Here is a 19,027-nt window from a genome sequence, read left to right on the forward strand (position 1 = left end):
CCACACACACTATATTGCTTTGGAAATGTGTCGTCGTGTTAAATTTACTTAGAACCAATTATAAGTAAAACTGTAATGTAAAACGAAAACATCATGATTAAGGTCTTTGAATATCGTCCTCAACATTTATTTATGTTATTTTACGTCAAGGTACTTTATGTATCACCTTGTGTACAGAAAGACACTCACAAAGAATAGCATAACTCATTTACTATTTAGTACTAAAAGGTCACTCTGCAGCAATGAGCAGCACACTTAATTAGTTCATCCGGAAAAGGAAGGGGAAGTAAGCATCTGCTATTTGACATGTTAAAGTGTCTGTTATCATATTAAACATAGCCTTTAACGTCTCTCAAGAAGTGTTTGGTATTTTGTTCATAGTGGTCGCAATTTAGTTGTAGGAAAAGGCCATCAATATGACGACATGGTATTGTCAATAATCAATAGAGGTTTAACTTGCATTGTCAGCATTAACATACATGTACATGTATATAGCTATATTGAATGATTTTACGACACGTTTACTTAAATGATGTTCATAATCTGATGCTGCAAGGCAGTTCCATTAACAATTTCAATTGGACGATTAAATCTGCCAATGTATATAGCAAATACAGTATGTTGCAAGCTAATGTTTATATCAATTTGTTCTGCAAACTTGTGACATTAATTTCAGTTTAAACATCAATATGAACAACTAGTTACGGTTTTGTTTTCTAATTGCATGTATAAAAGTAATTTGGGCCAAAACCTTTGGGTCTGTCTGCAAAACCTTAAAATGACGAAGGACCCGCCTAATCCTCACAATGCAATGCGGTTAAGAATATAAAAAACATATGAAATATGAAGATAAAACTAATCATAAAACAATTTCTAAAACATATTGCCAACCAGATAAACAATAAAACCTTTCATAGAGTGAATTAGAAAAAAAGTCCCTGTTGAATCGGGAGGCGGAAGCATTCCGGAAGGGTAAACGTAAAGAATGAAAATGATAAAAAGTAGTTTGTTTTGGGGGAATAGTTTGTACATCTTTAAATAGCCTTATTTTATATCTAGATCCAGTAATGAACAGCATTTTAACATTCACATTGTATTGTTATAGAATAATAGACAAACTCTGCATGATACCATGTCTACACAGACAACGTACCGATATTATCGGAACATTTATACCCAGATCCACACCATACGGTAATCCTAGGTAATATCGCTTTAAAAAGCGTCAAAAGGCCCGTCAAAGTTAGCAGTAAATTATTTGGTCGATTTGACAGTAAGATCATGCGCTACTTTCTATGTCTTGATAAATGATGGCCAGCATCTGTCTGTCTATGCATTCTCGCTGAATGAAGCCGCACCATGATACATGTAACTACTCGCATTTATAACGCTAATGTAGCGTTATCGAGTTATGAGCTTTATGCTGCCCACAAGTCAATTACTGTTTACATTTCAATCAATCTCGTAACTACTGTTTACACATTTACGGACTCATACGGTTAACATTAATCCAGCTATAGATCTTCTCACAACACTTACAGTATCAAAATAGATTTAGTATTGTCTGTTAAATCAATTATCCACCACTAAAAGTAAATACAAGACGTAAGTGAGACCCGATTAATCATATTATCGGCGGTGTCAACTTTAATAATAATTGATATTGTTACATTGAAACTTAAAGGGGATAGTGAGAAATTATTGAAACAGCTATTGTGGTAATCTTTAGAAGTCATTATGATATATTTATATCACTGATAAACCACTATTCCTGTTCATTACTGTAAATGGGTTAATAGCACTATAAAGTGTATGATTTGGTTCCGATTTTTTTTTCAAATGTCTCCATGTGCATACCATCAACAAAACAGTTCTAAATAAATTAGGAAACAACTAATCCAGTGACCACAATACTGTGTCATTCAAATAAAACCCTCAAGATGGTAAACTTAGAGGTAATATGATAATGTTGAATTTAAGTTTTTTTAACTAAAAAGGTTTAGAGAAGGAAAACTCTATGTAATTTTTTTTCTTGAAAATGTTCATATCAACTGTTATTAAATATAATGCCTATTTTGATATGAATGCCTTACCTTATACGTTAGTGTGGTGTCGTTCACCCGTCCCAGTGGGTTTATATAAAAAGACAAAATCGAGTGTGTCTTTCATTTAACACAGTGGGTGACCGTTGTTTCCTTGTCAGTTATTCCAATTCGAATAAAGATAGAGACAAAAACAGCGCCAAGAAAACCATGTGCTATCGTCTGCCTCTGATACAAATAAATCGATACCAATACATGGAAGTGGCGCCATCTGTCGTTGCGTTTGTATACGTTCGATACACCTCTTGTGTTATGGATATTGCTTTGCTTTCCATTGAATCACATGTCTTTCATACTGATGTATCAATCGAAATGGATATAATGAAGCGAGATGAATACTAGTGCTCAACTGGGATGTTTCAGGCTGAGAAACGCTTTATCATCCCCAAAACTGTATGCCTACTGCATGCGTCAGCCTTCATTTGGCAAAGTGAGCATTGCATATCTTTCGACCAATATATATATAGAATATACGGATGCCAGATACCTTTCCTTGTACATGAATTTATCTAACATTATGACACGAGAGTTCTATAAATAGGACACATAGTCTCGTTAGAACTGATTTATTACGTATTTGGTTACTAACACGTAGAGAAAGTGGAACTCATTCCTAAAAATTATCCAGGAAGGTATAACAAATTTAACTATTTACATTGTGTAGGTCGCAATGGACGGTAGGGATTGATTGTGTTTCTTCATCGGTCTGACGAAACTTGATGGGTTGTTAATTGGGTGAAGAAACTACAACCTAGATTCCAAAATCATTAGAAGGCAACCTAACAAATTTTAATACAAAATTTAGTGACGATATGTAATGTATAAAAACGTAAATTTAATTGTGATTGTCAAAAATTTTTTAGTATATAATTCGATTATTTTGAAAAAATATGACTCACGGAAACAATGAAAAATTACCGTATTCAAAAGCCAAAGTTAAAATAGTGTTCAAGCTGAGTTGTTGCCAAATCTCGGAAAAAATACATCAAAGATAAAAGCGTAAACCGTAAAGATGCAAACCATTTTTCTATACCCCCAATATGAGTATAAGTTTCAGCATTTTCTACTACCATATAGATACTCATCATTGTATGTAGATATGTTTTTTCATGTACTTCACATGTATATTCAAATGAATATATTTAGATCACCAATCGATCTTAAACAGGATGGGAATTGCCACATCTGACACATACAATGACGCCAATCACAATAGTATAACGCCACCATGTTAGCTGTATGTAAAAAATTAGATTATAACCTTTGATACCGATGGACATCTTATATATCCGTGATATATCTCGGGATCACAAAATATTGTGCAAGCCTCGGGTTTTACAACATTTTGTGACCCTCGGGTAGAATATCCCTATCCTTCATATCCACGTGTGAAAGAGTCTTATATTATCAACCCTCTATTTCGGTATATACTTACTAAATATGACGTAGTAGACAGAGGTCTGTATCGGGGATATGGTGGAGAAGAAGAGGGATGTCTGGACCGTCATAGTTCTCATGGTCCTTCACACATCGCCTGTAAAACAATGAAAATAATCCATGTTAAAATACAATTGGCAAAACGATTAGAATATGGTCATTTACCTAACCTATTGTACACAGTACAAGCGATAACACAAAAATACCTGAGTAATGATGTGAGCTTGGTATTTGATTCCATTGATTGGCTGGTAAAATAAATTTACAATCAAAATTCAATTATTTAATTATAAAACGTGACAAAAAATATGTCACTGAAATAGTCATTAACATTTATTTAACATTATGTACAAACCATAGATACTATTTTAAACATTGGAATTTGTTAAGATATTACATACAGTGTTTTCGATCGCCTATCCAAAGAATAAATAGGTTATAATATGCCAGGTATGTTTATTATGATGAATTATTTGAAAATGCTAATAAATGGCGATTGGAAGCTAATAAAAACTAACAAATCGAATTTGGTATGGAGAAAGATCCTATTTGATTGAAGAAACCGGTGAAAAAGCTAGATATCTACATTACAAACAAAGGGTATTCAATCAAGAAACATTTTACATGTTCAAATAAGATGTAATATTCTCCATACTTCACAGGGATACCCCGTGGTTGCTAGGGAAATGATATCTCTATCTTGCACAGGGGGGTGTAAGACAGCTCACACGCGCTAGACAATAACGTGACGTCATCAATACATGCGGCGTAACTGCGGCGCGCATTGTAGATGACGTCATAAATTTTGACGCATAACGACTTTCCTGCGATCATGGCGCGATGAAAAAGCTTGAAACCAATTGGAATTTCATCGTTTTTTCTACTAAGTATGAGAAAAAAAGAATAAAGATAAAGTTATATTTTGTAATTCATTTCCTGATTGTTGTATCAAGTTATCTTTATTGTATTTTATTCAATATAAACTGTATTTGGTTCCATACAAAGTAAATTATTAATACTGATAATTATGTGATTTATTTGCTTGCTTTTTTTTGGCTGTAGTAACTGTTTCATCTGAATATATATATATATATATATATATACAGTGAACCCCCAATAATTCGAACGACGATAGTTTGGAAAACTATCAGTCCATACGGGAATGGATTACCTTTCATATTGACACTACGAACACAAAATTCGGCAGTCCGAACAATTCGTAATCCGGACGATTTAGTCTGGGATCGAAGAGAGTTCATTGTGTGTTGAACGCTTGTATGGGCGTATTCGTCAATTATACATTTGTACTTTTCGTTTTTGTTAAGATTGAATTGAAACTGAAAAAAAAAATGTGTTTTAGCCAGGCACATTCATTCACCGAATGAGCGATCCCGGGTGACATTTTACTAAAACATAGGACTTACCAGTCGCAAATACAATTAATCTTACAAAAGACACCAAAAGTAATATAAGGTCGCTATGACATAACATAGAAATAAATGCCATGTCTTATTTCAAATCTAACTTCTTCAAGGACATGCCACATAAATACAATCTCTCTTGATTTTACTAATTTTCGTCATGTCATGATTTTAATTAAAAGAAGATAATTATCCCCGCCATAATGTGTTCTAATGTTCTTGTAATCAAACCATTCTTATCTCAGCGGAAGCTTACAGGAGAAGTATTGGCATAAAAGCATTGTTACTTTTGTGATCTCCTTTTAATACACGATTGCAAGCTAACCATACTCAACTAAATTCGTAATCAACATGCAAAGAATCTTTAGAAAGCGCAATGCAAGGATGGTATAGTCAATTTGTGATGGGGATTCCACGAATGTTAAGTATAGATTGTAAATCCCAGTGCTGCACTTATTGCTCTTCACCTTCATACACAAGACATTGGGTAATCGACAGGGAAATCTCTCGCTTAATTAAAGTTCACGATAGAGTATCATTAATGATATTCCAACTGTCAGTGGTTGATGCAAGTATGAATACAGTATTTGTTTAAATTATCATGCAAAAGTAACCTTACACTCGTAAACTACATATGTAAATAATACAGTTAATACAGAAAAGCAATATGTTCTTTTTAAAGCTATAATTGATTTCCAGAATTAAACGTATTATTTTGAAATCTTAAGAAAATCAATTAATTAAACAAATTATGTAAACGTTGTTGAAACCCATCGAGAACATATCTATGCACTGTGTCAGCTGATTCAAAATTGACGGATCGCCAACTGTCAATCAAACCGCACTTGACTTTGTATTTTGTAATTGTGTGTGCTACGATGTTTGCTCCGACATTTAATAGAAACACGTGCGTTTGTGAGCGCGAGGCGTGGCTATATTACACCTGGCGATCGGTCAATTGAATGGGACATGTATGTGGTTCTCATGAATACGTTATTTTGTTTTAAAGGAAAATACCTTCCATATATTATATAAAGCAATTAAAAAACATTATGATTCAAGATCAAAGTCCAAAAAAGAGATTAAGTCAATTAAAAAGGAGATGCTCATCAGATAAACTACATATCAAAATTATATAAAAAAGGTGAACCACATAAAACAATATTGAAAGAGGCGCTTTAATAAAATTCTAAATAAAACAAAATGTTTTTAATGCTTATCTGAGTCACACAGTTATTTTGTTGGAAATGTACAGTTAGTGGGTTATAGATGATACATAAATATCATGTCGGAATATTAAATTTACGCCTCTCTTTTTTTTCTTCATCGAGAGTTCGAGATCTAAAATATGCAAGTAATGGTAGTAAGGCGATGCTTCCCTATCTGTTTCTCTGTCTTCCAATCACCACCAGTATCCTGTACGAAAACGAAACGTTAAAATGACACCAACAGCCGTAACAATAATTATCGCATGGATAATGGAGACATTCGAACGTGGAAGCTATAACAAACAATTTATGCAGCAAAGAAATTCAAACGATCAGAAAATGACATTGTTTGGTATATCATGAACTCAGAACCGAAAGTGAGCCATGTCTGTTCGCACATAATGAGAGCTGTATAATTGCATGTCCAGCGATTTACACTTGATTATTCGGTGTGTGGCAGGTCATGGTCAACTCGGAATTAAGCGGTTTTCAATAAAGGTCAAGGTTGTATTGGGATCACCTGATAACAGATAATGACAGAGTCAATATTTAACTTCCCAAATGTTAAATTGATAGTCTATTAATTGACTATTGACCTGAACTATTGTCATTTTAGGCTAGTATATTTACCCAAAAATTTAGGAGTAATCTGACAAAATTGCAAAAGAATTTATTTATGCATATTTTATATATATAATACACACTCTTAATGTACCAAAAAGTCCCCAGGAGTTTGAGAAGGGGAAAGTGTTAAAAATTACCTCCAAAGATGACCTAGTGTCAAGTCAAAATCTGCAGTTTTCTTAGAAAATACAGTAAAACAGAGAGTCCATGAGAGTCTTTTATTAATTTTAATTGCACAGTATCTGATTTCATTATAAATAGAATGAAGTGCTTTTGGTTTTTTTCTCCATTGACTGAAACATCTAATATATTTCATAACTCTAGTTTATATATATATTAAGTTTCTCTTAAAAAGACTCAATGCGCATGGGCGAGTTTCTGACTGTGAATGACTTGTATAAGGCAGTTAAAACCTAGCATAGTTCAAACATTTTTACGATAAATTATAGATTATAGTCGTCAAATTAACAATACATCATGATAATTCATCTTACGCATTAGGTAGTTCAGTATTTCAGTAGCAACTTTTACCATTTCTCGCCAAAGTGAATGTTTTGTCTACACAGATTTGTCAGTTTTATGTGTTCGTAGAAATAAACATTGTTATTACCACGATTTAAACATCCATTTGACAATATAATACAGTTATATGACTTTCCAACACATTAAATGATGTTATACATATATGCATACTTCATAATAGATATAATTACATTGTATAGGTGTTTATAATTTATCAATTATGACACAATGTACTTGCAGATAGGTTTCGATACTTTGAACACTATATGGGATGCTAACGGCATAAATATACGTACTCATGTTAATCAGTGGTGACTTTAATAAAACACCAAGGTATTCCGTATCCACGGTAGCACTGTATTTAAACCCTAACTACTTGACAAACAAATCCTTTTGAGAATCGTTCACTGTTTACATGGAATTCCAGCAAACATACGCAGTGTATCTCCTACTTCAGAAATTGGTGCTGTCTGAGTAAAGTTATATCACAATGCATTTTATCTGTACGAATTTGTTTGCGAATGATATGAGGTCAATAAAAACATATAACTATGTTTCAGTTTCATTGTCATCAAGAGAAACAGAATTAGAACAGCTCACTCCTCTGCATTCTGAACAGCTGGCAGAACAATCAAGTCCATGTTTACGACATGAACATCTTCTTGTCTCGCAACCTTGTTTACAGTTGCACCGAATGACCTTTAGCAAATACTGTGGTGCAGGTGGAAGTGATGATCGAATTGGTGTCAGTCTATCATCCTTCATTTGCCATCCCCATTCCTCTGGGTTAAGGGAACACTGCTTACGAATCCATTCCTGCACCTGAAGGTATACTCGTTTTGTGTGGAAGTTTGCGGCATCTTTCGTTGGAGGAAGCGACTGTACATTGACGCATGTCGTAGACGTAGCGGTCTTTTGCACAAATCGACTAAACCGCAAGAAGTCCAAATCCTCAATATATTGACCACTTCCGATTCCGGAACCATAAAGTGCTTTTATAATCTCCTCTCCTGACCTTGTCAATTCTTCTTTGCAAACATTATGTTGAAGAAACACAGAAAATAGTGACATGAGATGAGGATTAGATGAAATCTTCTTAAGTGCAGCTGCCTTTCCAACACCATATATACGGGATGTAGTGTCGCACCCAGTAAAGGAATGAATGACGGGTAATACTGTCGACAACTGTTGGCCTAAAACTCGTTTGGTCAGTTTTATGTCCCAAATTTTGGTTTTACCTCTGGCGTTGTCAGATTTGAAATAAATGTTGTATTCGCTGCTGATATCGACATGATATAATAATAGGACTAGAAGATCAGTATCTTCGCCGATAACAACAACATTGTTCGAAGAAGAACGTTCGATACCGGTCAAAGCTATGAGTTTGTCTGCATCGCCTTCTGAATGTATGTTTTCAATTCCCTTTTCTGCAAACTTGGCTCCGAGAAGATTAAGAAAGGCTTGTTTGTTTTCTTCATTAGAAAGAAAACTTTCTTTTTTTATCCGACAAGGCATGTCTTCTGTGAAGTGTACTCTTTGGCCTACAACACCTTTCGAGCGCCTGTAGTGTGTTGTTGCTTTAGTAGATTGCCTGTTTTCATTTCCATATCCATCAAACACTATGACAGAGTCAGTGTACCTTCTCTGAACATATTCCAAGTACTGTTGACAAACTGCAGAAAATGTGTCTCCTTTTAACCATGGAATGCGTTGGAGCAATGATCCTCCATCAAGAATGAACAACGGGGAAGACGGCAACTCCTCCACACCACAGATGCCCATTTTCCAAATCGCTTCACCAAGCGGCGGTTTACATGCCTCTCTCGGCAATCCACTAGCATCAAACAATGAGGATGGTACGCTACTTAGTTCATAAGTGAAGATTGAAGAGACTTCTAATCCTGTGACCATCCTTGCTGCTGCTATAAGCCGCTGAAACAGTAATTGAGGATCCACTTGCACAATGTCATCGTCAATTTTAACTCCTACTGTAGTATCCATAGTTGAAATTTGATGAATCTTTTTGAATGTAAAGTCATGGATTCTCTGCCCTTTCATTGATGATATGATCTTGTTACCCACGGCTTTGATATTGTCGGCATCAACTCCCTTTTCAGCAACGACACCTGTTTCGATGTTCCGAAGAGTTATATTGCTGGTATTAAATGGACTTCTTTCTTCGAGAAACTGCATGAGCAGTTTGACATCAGCTGCGTCTCGATTCTGCCTTGCTTTTGTTTGTTCTTTATGCTGTTCATTTGTGCAGAAGTTCATGTCGGTGATGTTTTGCATCTCATTATTAATTTCAGCACATGCTGGCATGGACTGCACCCACTTTGCTCTCTGGATATCTGTCATTCCCCTTCCTCTTGTTAGCCCACCTGATGTTTTTAGACTTCGCATTAAAACTTGCTCAATGATGAGATCGGAAGAAAGCCCTGCCCAAAATCGATCAGTTCTTCGCAAGACATGATGACCATTCAAAAACATTTCGTAGATTCCAGGATTAGTGGCTTCAAGTTGTGTCATTCTCATGAGGTAAACGTAAGATGACTTAAGGTACAAATTATGGCCCGTTGCAGCAAAATAGGGAAGCATATCGCACACTGACTGTAGGTGAAGTCGCCAGTTTCCAGTACGTTCAGCCCTCAAAAATGATTGAAGAATCGATATCATCTCTAGATATGCTAACTACAAATTAGCAGTGCGACTGACCTTCAATGAAGATTTGGTCTTCACAATTTCCTTTTCCAGAGCTTCAAGTAAATGATGGTTGCTGAATTCTTCAAATGAAATTTCACCAGCCAAATGAGTATCAAACAATATGTTAACCTTGTCCAGTAATGTTTTGGTATCAACAGTGTTGTTAGCATCAGCGTTGTTTGCAATCAAATCTTCGTCTTTCTGTTGACTTTCGCCTCGATGAATCTCTTCTTCTTCCACTTGAAGTTTTACGCCAAATGTACTGGAAACTAGGAGTGAATGAAGGGCAACATCCATTAAACTGTGCGCTCGAACGGCACGGCTGACAGCCTTCCCACTCATGATATGATCCACAGCGTTTGAAGCGTATACTTCGTCAAGAACTTCATGTAGACCAGACCCTCTCATAAGATGCCCTATTGACCCAAGAAAACTCATTTCCATGTGGAATCCTCCTAACCGCAATACAACAGAATGCAGTGGACTATTTCGTGGTTCGTTGGCAATCATAACGTAGGCTTTCCAATACAAAGGTTGGTCAAATGTTATGACTGGTGTTGATTGATACTTTTCAGCATGATGAACAATGAAATTCAATGTACTATATATGCAAGAATTGTCTGATGGGTTCATGTCGATCATCGGAAGAAATGTAACGGATGACTTTCCTGGATAGTTCCCTGTCTGACACATCTGCATTGTTCCAGACCAACTAGGCATAGGATTTCGGAGCGGCCACAGCAACGCAGGAATGCTGGAAAATCTTCTCATTGTGTCGATATGTAATGATTCCTGGATTTGATCGAATGTCAATAAGTTGAATTTGTTTGAGAGTGACTGATAGAATTGTACTTCTATGTTAGCACTTCTCTTTACGTCCTCTTGAGAAACAGACAGTCGAGGGATAGTAAATCGTGTCTTCTTTCCAGGTGTTACTGCTGCAATAATACCCATGCCGTGAAACGTGCCTCTTCCATCCAGAGTACAGGAGTTGTGGTCAACATTGTCTGCTGAATATTGTAAAAACGCCCCGTCTGTAAATCCCTGAACTTCGGTGTTTTGCTTGCAGGCTGCATTCAACTCAAATCTTTGAACCTCTTGGTATGAAACACTGAAACCTAAGGCAAACAATGTATTTACCAATGAACGTGATCCAAACTGGTGGTGCACTTGAAGTCCGAGGCCAAGTTGTAATGGGGAAAGCAATTGCCTGGGTCGAGCATTCTGTGTAATTGCTTGTCCTATTGAAGAAACTTTGAGTTTGTCTTTTCCTTGAATGGTTTTCGTCAAGAAATACTGCAATGTTTCAGGTATGTATGACAGGTTTTTCCCCTGAGAACCGATATCTTCGGATGATGGATATACATCTGTTTTAGGATTCATTTCCATTATGTCATGTCTTATAATCTTTGCAGCAGCCTCTATGATGTTTTTCTTCTCTGCCTCTTCATCAAAGTATGTCGAACGTTGGTGGAACTGTTTTAAAATTGATGACATAGCTTCTCGTATGGTTATAATATCAGACTTCCTAAACTGACTGGTGAATATTATACCATCTCCATAATGCTCTTGAAGTTTCCTTTTCATATGTCTATCTGAAAACCCGCCTTCTTCGCCTCCCAGTTCTTCCATTTTTGCCACAAGGTCCTGTAACGTTACCTGCTGGTCCAACCTTTCTTCTAGATAGTCTATCGTCTTCTTAAAGTTTTCAGTTTGGTTACTTCTCCTTCCTAACTTCGGGGTCATTGTTTCTTGAAAGGAAAATGCTTTTGGAATATTGCGTTTGGTTCTAAAATTGACGTTGCATGTCTGGTGGTATAAAGCGTCTGCAGCGTGTAAATCATTCACGGCATGTATGCGACCTTTCACTTGCAAAGACCAGTCATCATTCCTTTCCTCACAAATTGTCAGGATCTGGTCTTGGAAATCCGATGTTCGGACTGGAAAGACATCTATTCCTCTCTTTCGGCCTGATAATGTTGCTGGCTGGGCACAGAGTACACAGTGGTCCTGAAAGGCGAACACTTCACTGGAACGCAGTTTGGGTGGACATGGAGTACCGAAGTTGTCATCTTTACCAAACAAGCATTTTCTTATGTTGGAAGGATGTGTGAAATCCTTTCTGCAGGTTTTGTGTACTTTACTTCCTGAGTGAACAAAGATATTTTCATTACGTGTTTTACTTGCCTCTAAAATACTTCTACAACCTTTTTCTGTTAAAACGGACCGATCATCGTTAGAGCTTTGAAGACTTTATTTGCAGATTGCACATACAGGAGCTATGTTCTCCATATTATCTGTAATAAATACAGAAAAATATTGAAATAGAAAAGCTGTAAAAGAATTTTTCATATGCAATTTCAGTCATTATCTACTATCATGTATTTAAATATATATGGCCAATTCATTGGGTACTGCCAATTTTCAAACATTCTATGGATCCTTATATGAGTGCGCATGTAGATTTATGACTGCATTTTTAAGCTGACAAATAGTCAGTAATCTAAAAATATTTTTTGTGCATGCATATTCTTTGTCAGATTTTTACGATACGGATTTTTGGTATTTCAAAAGATGTTCTAAACAATAAATAAAAATTAAAAAAAATGCTGTATTCGACTCAATAAGCGACCGTCTTCCTTTAATCGCCCCTCCCCATTTTGAGACCTCGATTTCAATTCTCCAGGTATAAATAAGACCAAAACTACAAAAATGTATAGATTTGCAATACAATTTCGTCCTATTTTGTAAACACCCCGGGCGCTTATTGGGTTGAATACGGTACCATGAGTATTGAATTAACAATGCAATAAAACAAACATAATGTAGACGTAAATGTACTAAAACTAAACATAATGTAGACGTAAATGTACTAAAACTAAACATAATGTAGACGTAAATGTACTAAAACTAAACATAATGTAGACGTAAATGTACTAAAACTAAACATAATGTAGACGTAAATGTACTAAAGCTAAACATAATGTAGACGTAAATGTACTAAAACTAAACATAATGTAGACGTAAACGTACTAAAACTAAACATAATGTAGACGTAAATTATTAAAACTAAACATAATGTAGACGTAAATGTACTAAAACTAAACATAATGTAGACGTAAATGTACTAAATGTACTAAAACTAAACATAATGTAGACGTAAATTATTAAAACTAAACATAATGTAGACGTAAATGTACTAAAACTAAACATAATGTAGACGTAAATGTACTAAAACTAAACATAATGTAGACGTAAATGTACTAAAGCTAAACATAATGTAGACGTAAACGTACTAAAACTAAACATAATGTAGACGTAAATTATTAAAACTAAACATAATGTAGACGTAAATGTACTAAAACTAAACATAATGTAGACGTAAATGTTTAAAACTAAACATAATGTAGACGTAAATGTATTAAAACTAAACATAATGTAGACGGAAACAATCCTCCATCATCTTGCAGCTGATTCAATGTTTGAGGTTTGGAAGATGAAGTCTAAATAAAATAAATCAAAATAAAAGCGAAAATAAATAAAATGTGAACAAAATGAAACATACAAATGAAGTATATTAAAAACATGATGTTATCGTCATAAGAAATTAAGTAAAATTCCATGGTCCTTAATTTTCAGTTAAATATAGCATATTTAAATCAATTTGGGATGATCAATATCGCTCCTCATATGACATATTAAAAACTATTCAAATCATATTATCTACACTTTTTACAAATTTAAACTTACAAAACATATATACATCTTGATATTTTGACAAATTACCTGTGTTAATCGGTATCACGATGATTGAGAAACTGATGATGGCCACAAAAATCAAACCCAGAAAAGGCAAAATGTCTGTGAATTTCAAGTCCTGTAATGTATAAAAAGACTTATAAACAGAAATATATCAATCTATATATCTTAGAAAACAAAAAGAAAATTCATATTTATACCATAGACTGTGATTTGAGCATTAATTTTGATCTTGCAAATGAAGTACGCAAAACTTAAAAACGACAAGGAATGACTACCATAGGCTTCCATACATTAAAATTTTTTGACGATCTGAGAACATGTCATCTAATGTTTAATAGTGAAAAAATATCTAATAATCACCTTATATTGGCAAAATTTAATCAAGAAATCATTTATGTTCACTACTACCCATTGTTTTAACTAAAACAGCTTATTTCTATCGTACGGCAACCTATATTTTGTTTTGATAGCGCTCAAGCGGCAACACCCGGCCGTAGCAGACGAATTATTTCAATTCGCATACAATGGAGAATAATTATCATTTATTTAAGTTATAAATATCATATTTATATATTAAACTTGTTTATGGTCACTTACCATTAAGATCCAGGGATATTTAGTCGTTTTTTCTTCATTATGAGTGTTCAGCAGATCAGTGTTGTCGCAACCGGAAGTTCGATATTACGGCTGTATGGAGGACCGTACACGCCATGTAAATTCGACAAAAATCGGCAAATTTTGACCCGTAATTAGACAACTTTCCCATTATTGATTCCTTTGGGACTTTTTACACGTTATTCATAATATTTTTTTCTTTCGACTGCACTAAAAGTAAATTCTTTTGCAATTTTGCCGGATTAAAACCAGTATCTGGACTAGCCTATTTGTTTTGAAGACATATTTCACATATTGATAAATATAATGTCTATTAATATGATAACATTTATATTAACAATAAAGTATCACTGGAAAATAGAATCGTGGTATTAAGTCACTATTGAGAACTCGTGACAGCATCCCGAGGAACTCAACAGGTCACGGAAACGAGCCAAGGAAGTACCTTAATATCATATCAATGAACATCGGTATACTGTAAAGACGATTAAAGTATTTTGGTAACTAGTCGTTTAAATGTTTTACGAAATAATAAGCAAATATTAAGAAGCAATCAAAAAGTCGTTCCATGATCACACTTTCTTATAGGGAATTCATTTGCTTATAATTATTTGCATGTATCAATAAGTTTTAGAATAGTTGTATCAGAAATGTGATTAATGTCCAAAAAAAAGAAAAAGAAACATTTCTTCAACCTCTCAACTTCCTGTAATTAATTGGAAAGGCACTACTGAAAACAAAACAAAAAAATGTTCTAGCGACATAACTCCACGTATTCAGGACACGTATTATATGAGGATGATCTAATGTCGTAGTTGAGACTGATATTGTTCTATTGTATATGCGTCTGAAACGTTTTTGCGATTTCGAGTAGCTCGCTGAAAAACAAACACAAAATTTGAAGTGGTATTTAGTAATCAGACCTAGATAAGTTATGCATAAGCTATATATATATATATAATGTCGCTTTCTTTTTGGAAACATTTTGCTATAAGGTTTACGTATTATTCACAATGTTACATTTATAAACTTTTTTAGATTTTGTGTAAACATTTATTATATTTGACCGTGTAGGTGACACCTCCAGAATATCTGATTGGTTTATTATTTACGCTCTTACATAAACCGTTGTCATATTTCCGTTGTCATATTTATATGGCGCAGGAAAATATATGTACCATAATATACAACGTAACCAACAACGTAACCAACAACCCGCGCCTAAATCATGATACATATATTTTACTGCACCACATAAATATGACAACGAAAATATGACATCGAGCATCCACGTGTTAACAACAAGGGTTCATAACTGGACGTAAACAGCTTTTTATGAAAATGGAAACCACAAACGACCAGTTCTGATTCAAACGGCAGACAAATGTCCTTCGTTCAATTCCGAATATGTGATATCTATAATGATAAAATTAAAGAATCTGACTCGTTCCATTTGTAGTGAGCTGTGTTTGATCGCCAATTTCAGGAAAACATTACCGTTCCGTAAACATATTGTAATATATCGAACATATGTATTCTTGAAATGTGCATTTTCGGCAGCATTTCCTATTATGTATTGGTTTTCTGGATAGTGGTAACAAGTACATTGTTTCGCAACAGAACAATAAAGTAGGTAGAGGAACTCTTCACATGCTTTATAATCCATCTGATGCTGATATGAAATATATCGTCTGTTATACGACTCAGGCAGAAACCCATTAGTGAGCCACATGGTAAAGCAGTTGTAATCTAAAGTCTGACGATTTATATCGTTACTACATAAATATGATTAGAGTTGGTTCTGATTTAGCATGCTCTGCTGCTACGATAATGTGTATATTATGAGCATATAAATATTTCTGATGTATTTTGACCAAACAAATTATACTGCATGGTCGAGTTTATGACGTCGTATATCTACTTCAGTTACTTTAGACGTCACAATTAGAAATATTTATTATGGTAGAGCTATATATACATATCAGCTAAAAGAAAAATAACAAAGAAGAAAAAAGCTAATCTAACTATCAGATAAATGTTTTAAATTAGGCCCAGCAAACGTACCTACTGTACTACATAATCTTGCAGAACCAAGCCCTCCAGTTTCTTCAAAATCCTAATCCTTAAGAAATCACCTTAAAATAATAGTGTCTATTGAAAATCATTGCAGAGGTTCGGGAAAAGTCCTGAGTTAAAGCATCTCTTTCAACTCTGCAATACTTTAGGTGGGTAATTTTGTATTAAGGGATTATTTAAAGATGATCCACCGCTAATAGAGCATATAGCAAACTCTCCATTTCATTAATAACTGGTGTTTACTCATCTGTGTCTAATTATCACAAAACGAAACAAAAAAACAAAAAAACAAATGTTTTGTCTTTGGTTAATGCGCAATTAGTACTTCATTCCATTTAGTGCCTAGTTTTTTGGACGCAGTTAATTATGTTTACTATTTTTAACTTGAAGTAAGAGAAGTTCAAACCTTTCAATGGTGGCAATGGTGTAAAGTAAGTAACTTTTGTAAAAGAATCAAATGCTTTTTCGTCCGCTCATATTTTAATAGAAAAAACATCATTCTTCAGCAGTGTTTTATTTTTACAATTAAGGAATATTAATGAAACTTGTAATGGAAGACAATATCATAATTCCTGATCAAGATTACACTTAAACTAGTAGACTGGGAGTTGGTACTTTAGGTACAAGGACCGCTGTGGTCTAGTGGTTAAAGTTATATTGCATGCTAATTTCACTGTAACGATATGTCACTTAAACATTTGATTTTTGAACGTATTGTTGACATTTTCTCTTGGTTTCACAACTCTCGTGTTACTTCGATATTGTCGCGAAGAGTTTGGAATGATTCAGCATCTTTCGAGTCTATTTTTCACGTGTACACGTTAAATTGTTTTTTATACTTTTATAATTAAAAATATTTCCACTGCTGCAACTTAAAAAAAGTATTAATATTAGAAAGTTTAAATCTCAGACAGACAGAGAGAAAAATGTATAACACTTAAACAGTTTTCACTATGACAAAAAGAGCGAAAATTATAGACCATAGAACTTTAAGGGGTCCAGTCATTTTGCCGCAAACAAATCCTTCCATGTGGGGACAGTTACCGGATACTGACCACTGTCGGTTGTTTGTTATCCAGCTACTTTGACTTTCCAAACGTTAAATCAAGCAAACTGTACATGTGATTAAAATTATTTGCATTAGTATGTGTGATAACAAAAAAAAAATTGACAATAGACACAGAAATCATATGCGGATTGTGATTGACAAGTATTGTGATTGGAAAGTGATGGATAATCTCCCAGAATATTGACCTACACCTCAACCTTCAAACCTGGCAAGCCATCAAACAACCATTGATATCAATTGGGCAGGGAAATAAACAATGGGGGCATTGTTACGCCATTATTGGGCGGTACCTTGTTATCCACACAGATGTTTGTGAAACATAATAAAACAATTTGCTCTGCCTTACCAGTAAAACATAGCCAAATAAAATAAAGTACGCGGGGGTAAAATATTGAATACACACTAAGACATACCGATTCCCATGATAACGATATGAACCATAGACGTCCCCCTTCGTTGATCAGTTAGCAAACGTTTATCCCCTGTGAGTGATATCAAACGGTTCTGAGTGAATGTTGTTTCCACTACATTTAAACGTCAGACCTAAACCTGTTTATGGCATTAACTGAACTCTCCTGAGATTTGAGATATCTCTGTATATCATTTATGCGTGGTCGTGTATGGTTTATTCAGATTCCGGAAACAAAGAAGAGAATATTAGTTTAAATGGACTGTGTCTTTTACTGGCGTATTATTTCTCGTCAATATCGTTTCGTATAGGTCTGGATCTATGTTTTTTCTGAATGTTGTCGTTCATTATCATAAATGTCTTTTCCTCTTTTATAATATTGGTATTATAACCAAAGAAACGAAAATGATTTTTTTACCATCCCATAAAGTGTCATAAGCTAATAAATTGCGGTTTTTCCATTGGGACAGCAATATTCTCTTCTCTCAAGTTAGCTGCCATTGATATATATAATGCTATCAACAGGTGGCCATGTTTTATAGTTACCGTTTCGGCATAGTACATGGCTTCACATCATTTTGTGAACGTTTCATTATTGCCTAATATACATTATATTGGTGTGTTCTCTTTCAACTTACTCATTTTATCGAACTTTACCCTCATCCCATAGCTCAGAAAAGGTGTGAGTCATTGGCTTTAGATTTCAATGTAACAAAGAAAGGCGCTTGTAGGTATTTTCCAGTTCATTTGATCCAGAAAATTATCAATAAAAGGTATCTATACATATATATATATATTCATAATCTAATTGAAGAATAAGAACATCCTTTATCATTAATTAAATGTCAAATATGTTGAATATCGCTTGTTATTGCTATAAAGAGTAAGAAAATTGCTAAAAAATAGTTCGTGGGAATGCCAAAATGATAACTTCTCGTTGATATTCAATTTATAAATTAAAATGATTTCATATTACTTCAGTGAGTTGAATAAATATTTTATAAATGATATGCAAGAAAAGATTGAAATAGATTTAATAACAAAAAGTGACAATGCCAATACGGTATACAATATATGAG

At 34.3% G+C, this 19,027-nt stretch overlaps 2 protein-coding genes across 8 annotated transcripts in view; both read right to left on the reverse strand.

The window, feature by feature from the left end:
* LOC138315237 (small conductance calcium-activated potassium channel protein 2-like) overlaps window positions 1-19,027 on the reverse strand; it is a 73,066-nt gene that overhangs the window by 23,710 nt on the left and 30,329 nt on the right. For 3 of the 4 annotated variants that reach the window (XM_069256099.1, XM_069256098.1, XM_069256100.1), the window contains exon 2: window positions 3,538-3,636. The gene's annotated coding sequence lies outside the window, so the exon portion shown is untranslated. Of the gene's footprint in view, window positions 1-2,093; window positions 2,366-3,537; window positions 3,637-19,027 lie in introns of those variants that run through there. The other variant, XM_069256101.1, reaches the window with a different exon arrangement.
* LOC138315236 (uncharacterized) lies at window positions 6,820-14,656 on the reverse strand. 4 transcript variants are annotated; one of them, XM_069256097.1, is made up of 3 exons: window positions 14,377-14,656; window positions 13,804-13,894; window positions 6,820-12,314 (listed from the first exon to the last, which is right to left on the reverse strand). In XM_069256097.1, exon 3 carries the CDS (start codon window positions 9,988-9,990, stop codon window positions 7,864-7,866), a length of 2,127 nt encoding a protein of 708 aa, XP_069112198.1. In that variant the 5' UTR covers window positions 9,991-12,314; window positions 13,804-13,894; window positions 14,377-14,656; the 3' UTR covers window positions 6,820-7,863. The 4 variants fall into 4 exon arrangements, 2 of the variants coding, with proteins under 2 accessions (XP_069112198.1, XP_069112197.1); XR_011207475.1 differs by lacking the exon at window positions 6,820-12,314 and adding an exon at window positions 13,247-13,520; XM_069256096.1 differs by having other exon boundaries at window positions 13,804-14,656.

This window comes from Argopecten irradians, chromosome 2 (genome assembly GCF_041381155.1).
Source record: "Argopecten irradians isolate NY chromosome 2, Ai_NY, whole genome shotgun sequence".
NCBI classification, from domain to species: Eukaryota; Metazoa; Mollusca; class Bivalvia; order Pectinida; family Pectinidae; genus Argopecten; species Argopecten irradians.

What these genes read in the sequence shown, in the direction of transcription:
- LOC138315236 (XM_069256097.1), bottom strand. Translation starts at nt 9,990, where the DNA reads ATGATATCGATTCTTCAATCATTTTTGAGGGCTGAACGTACTGGAAAC.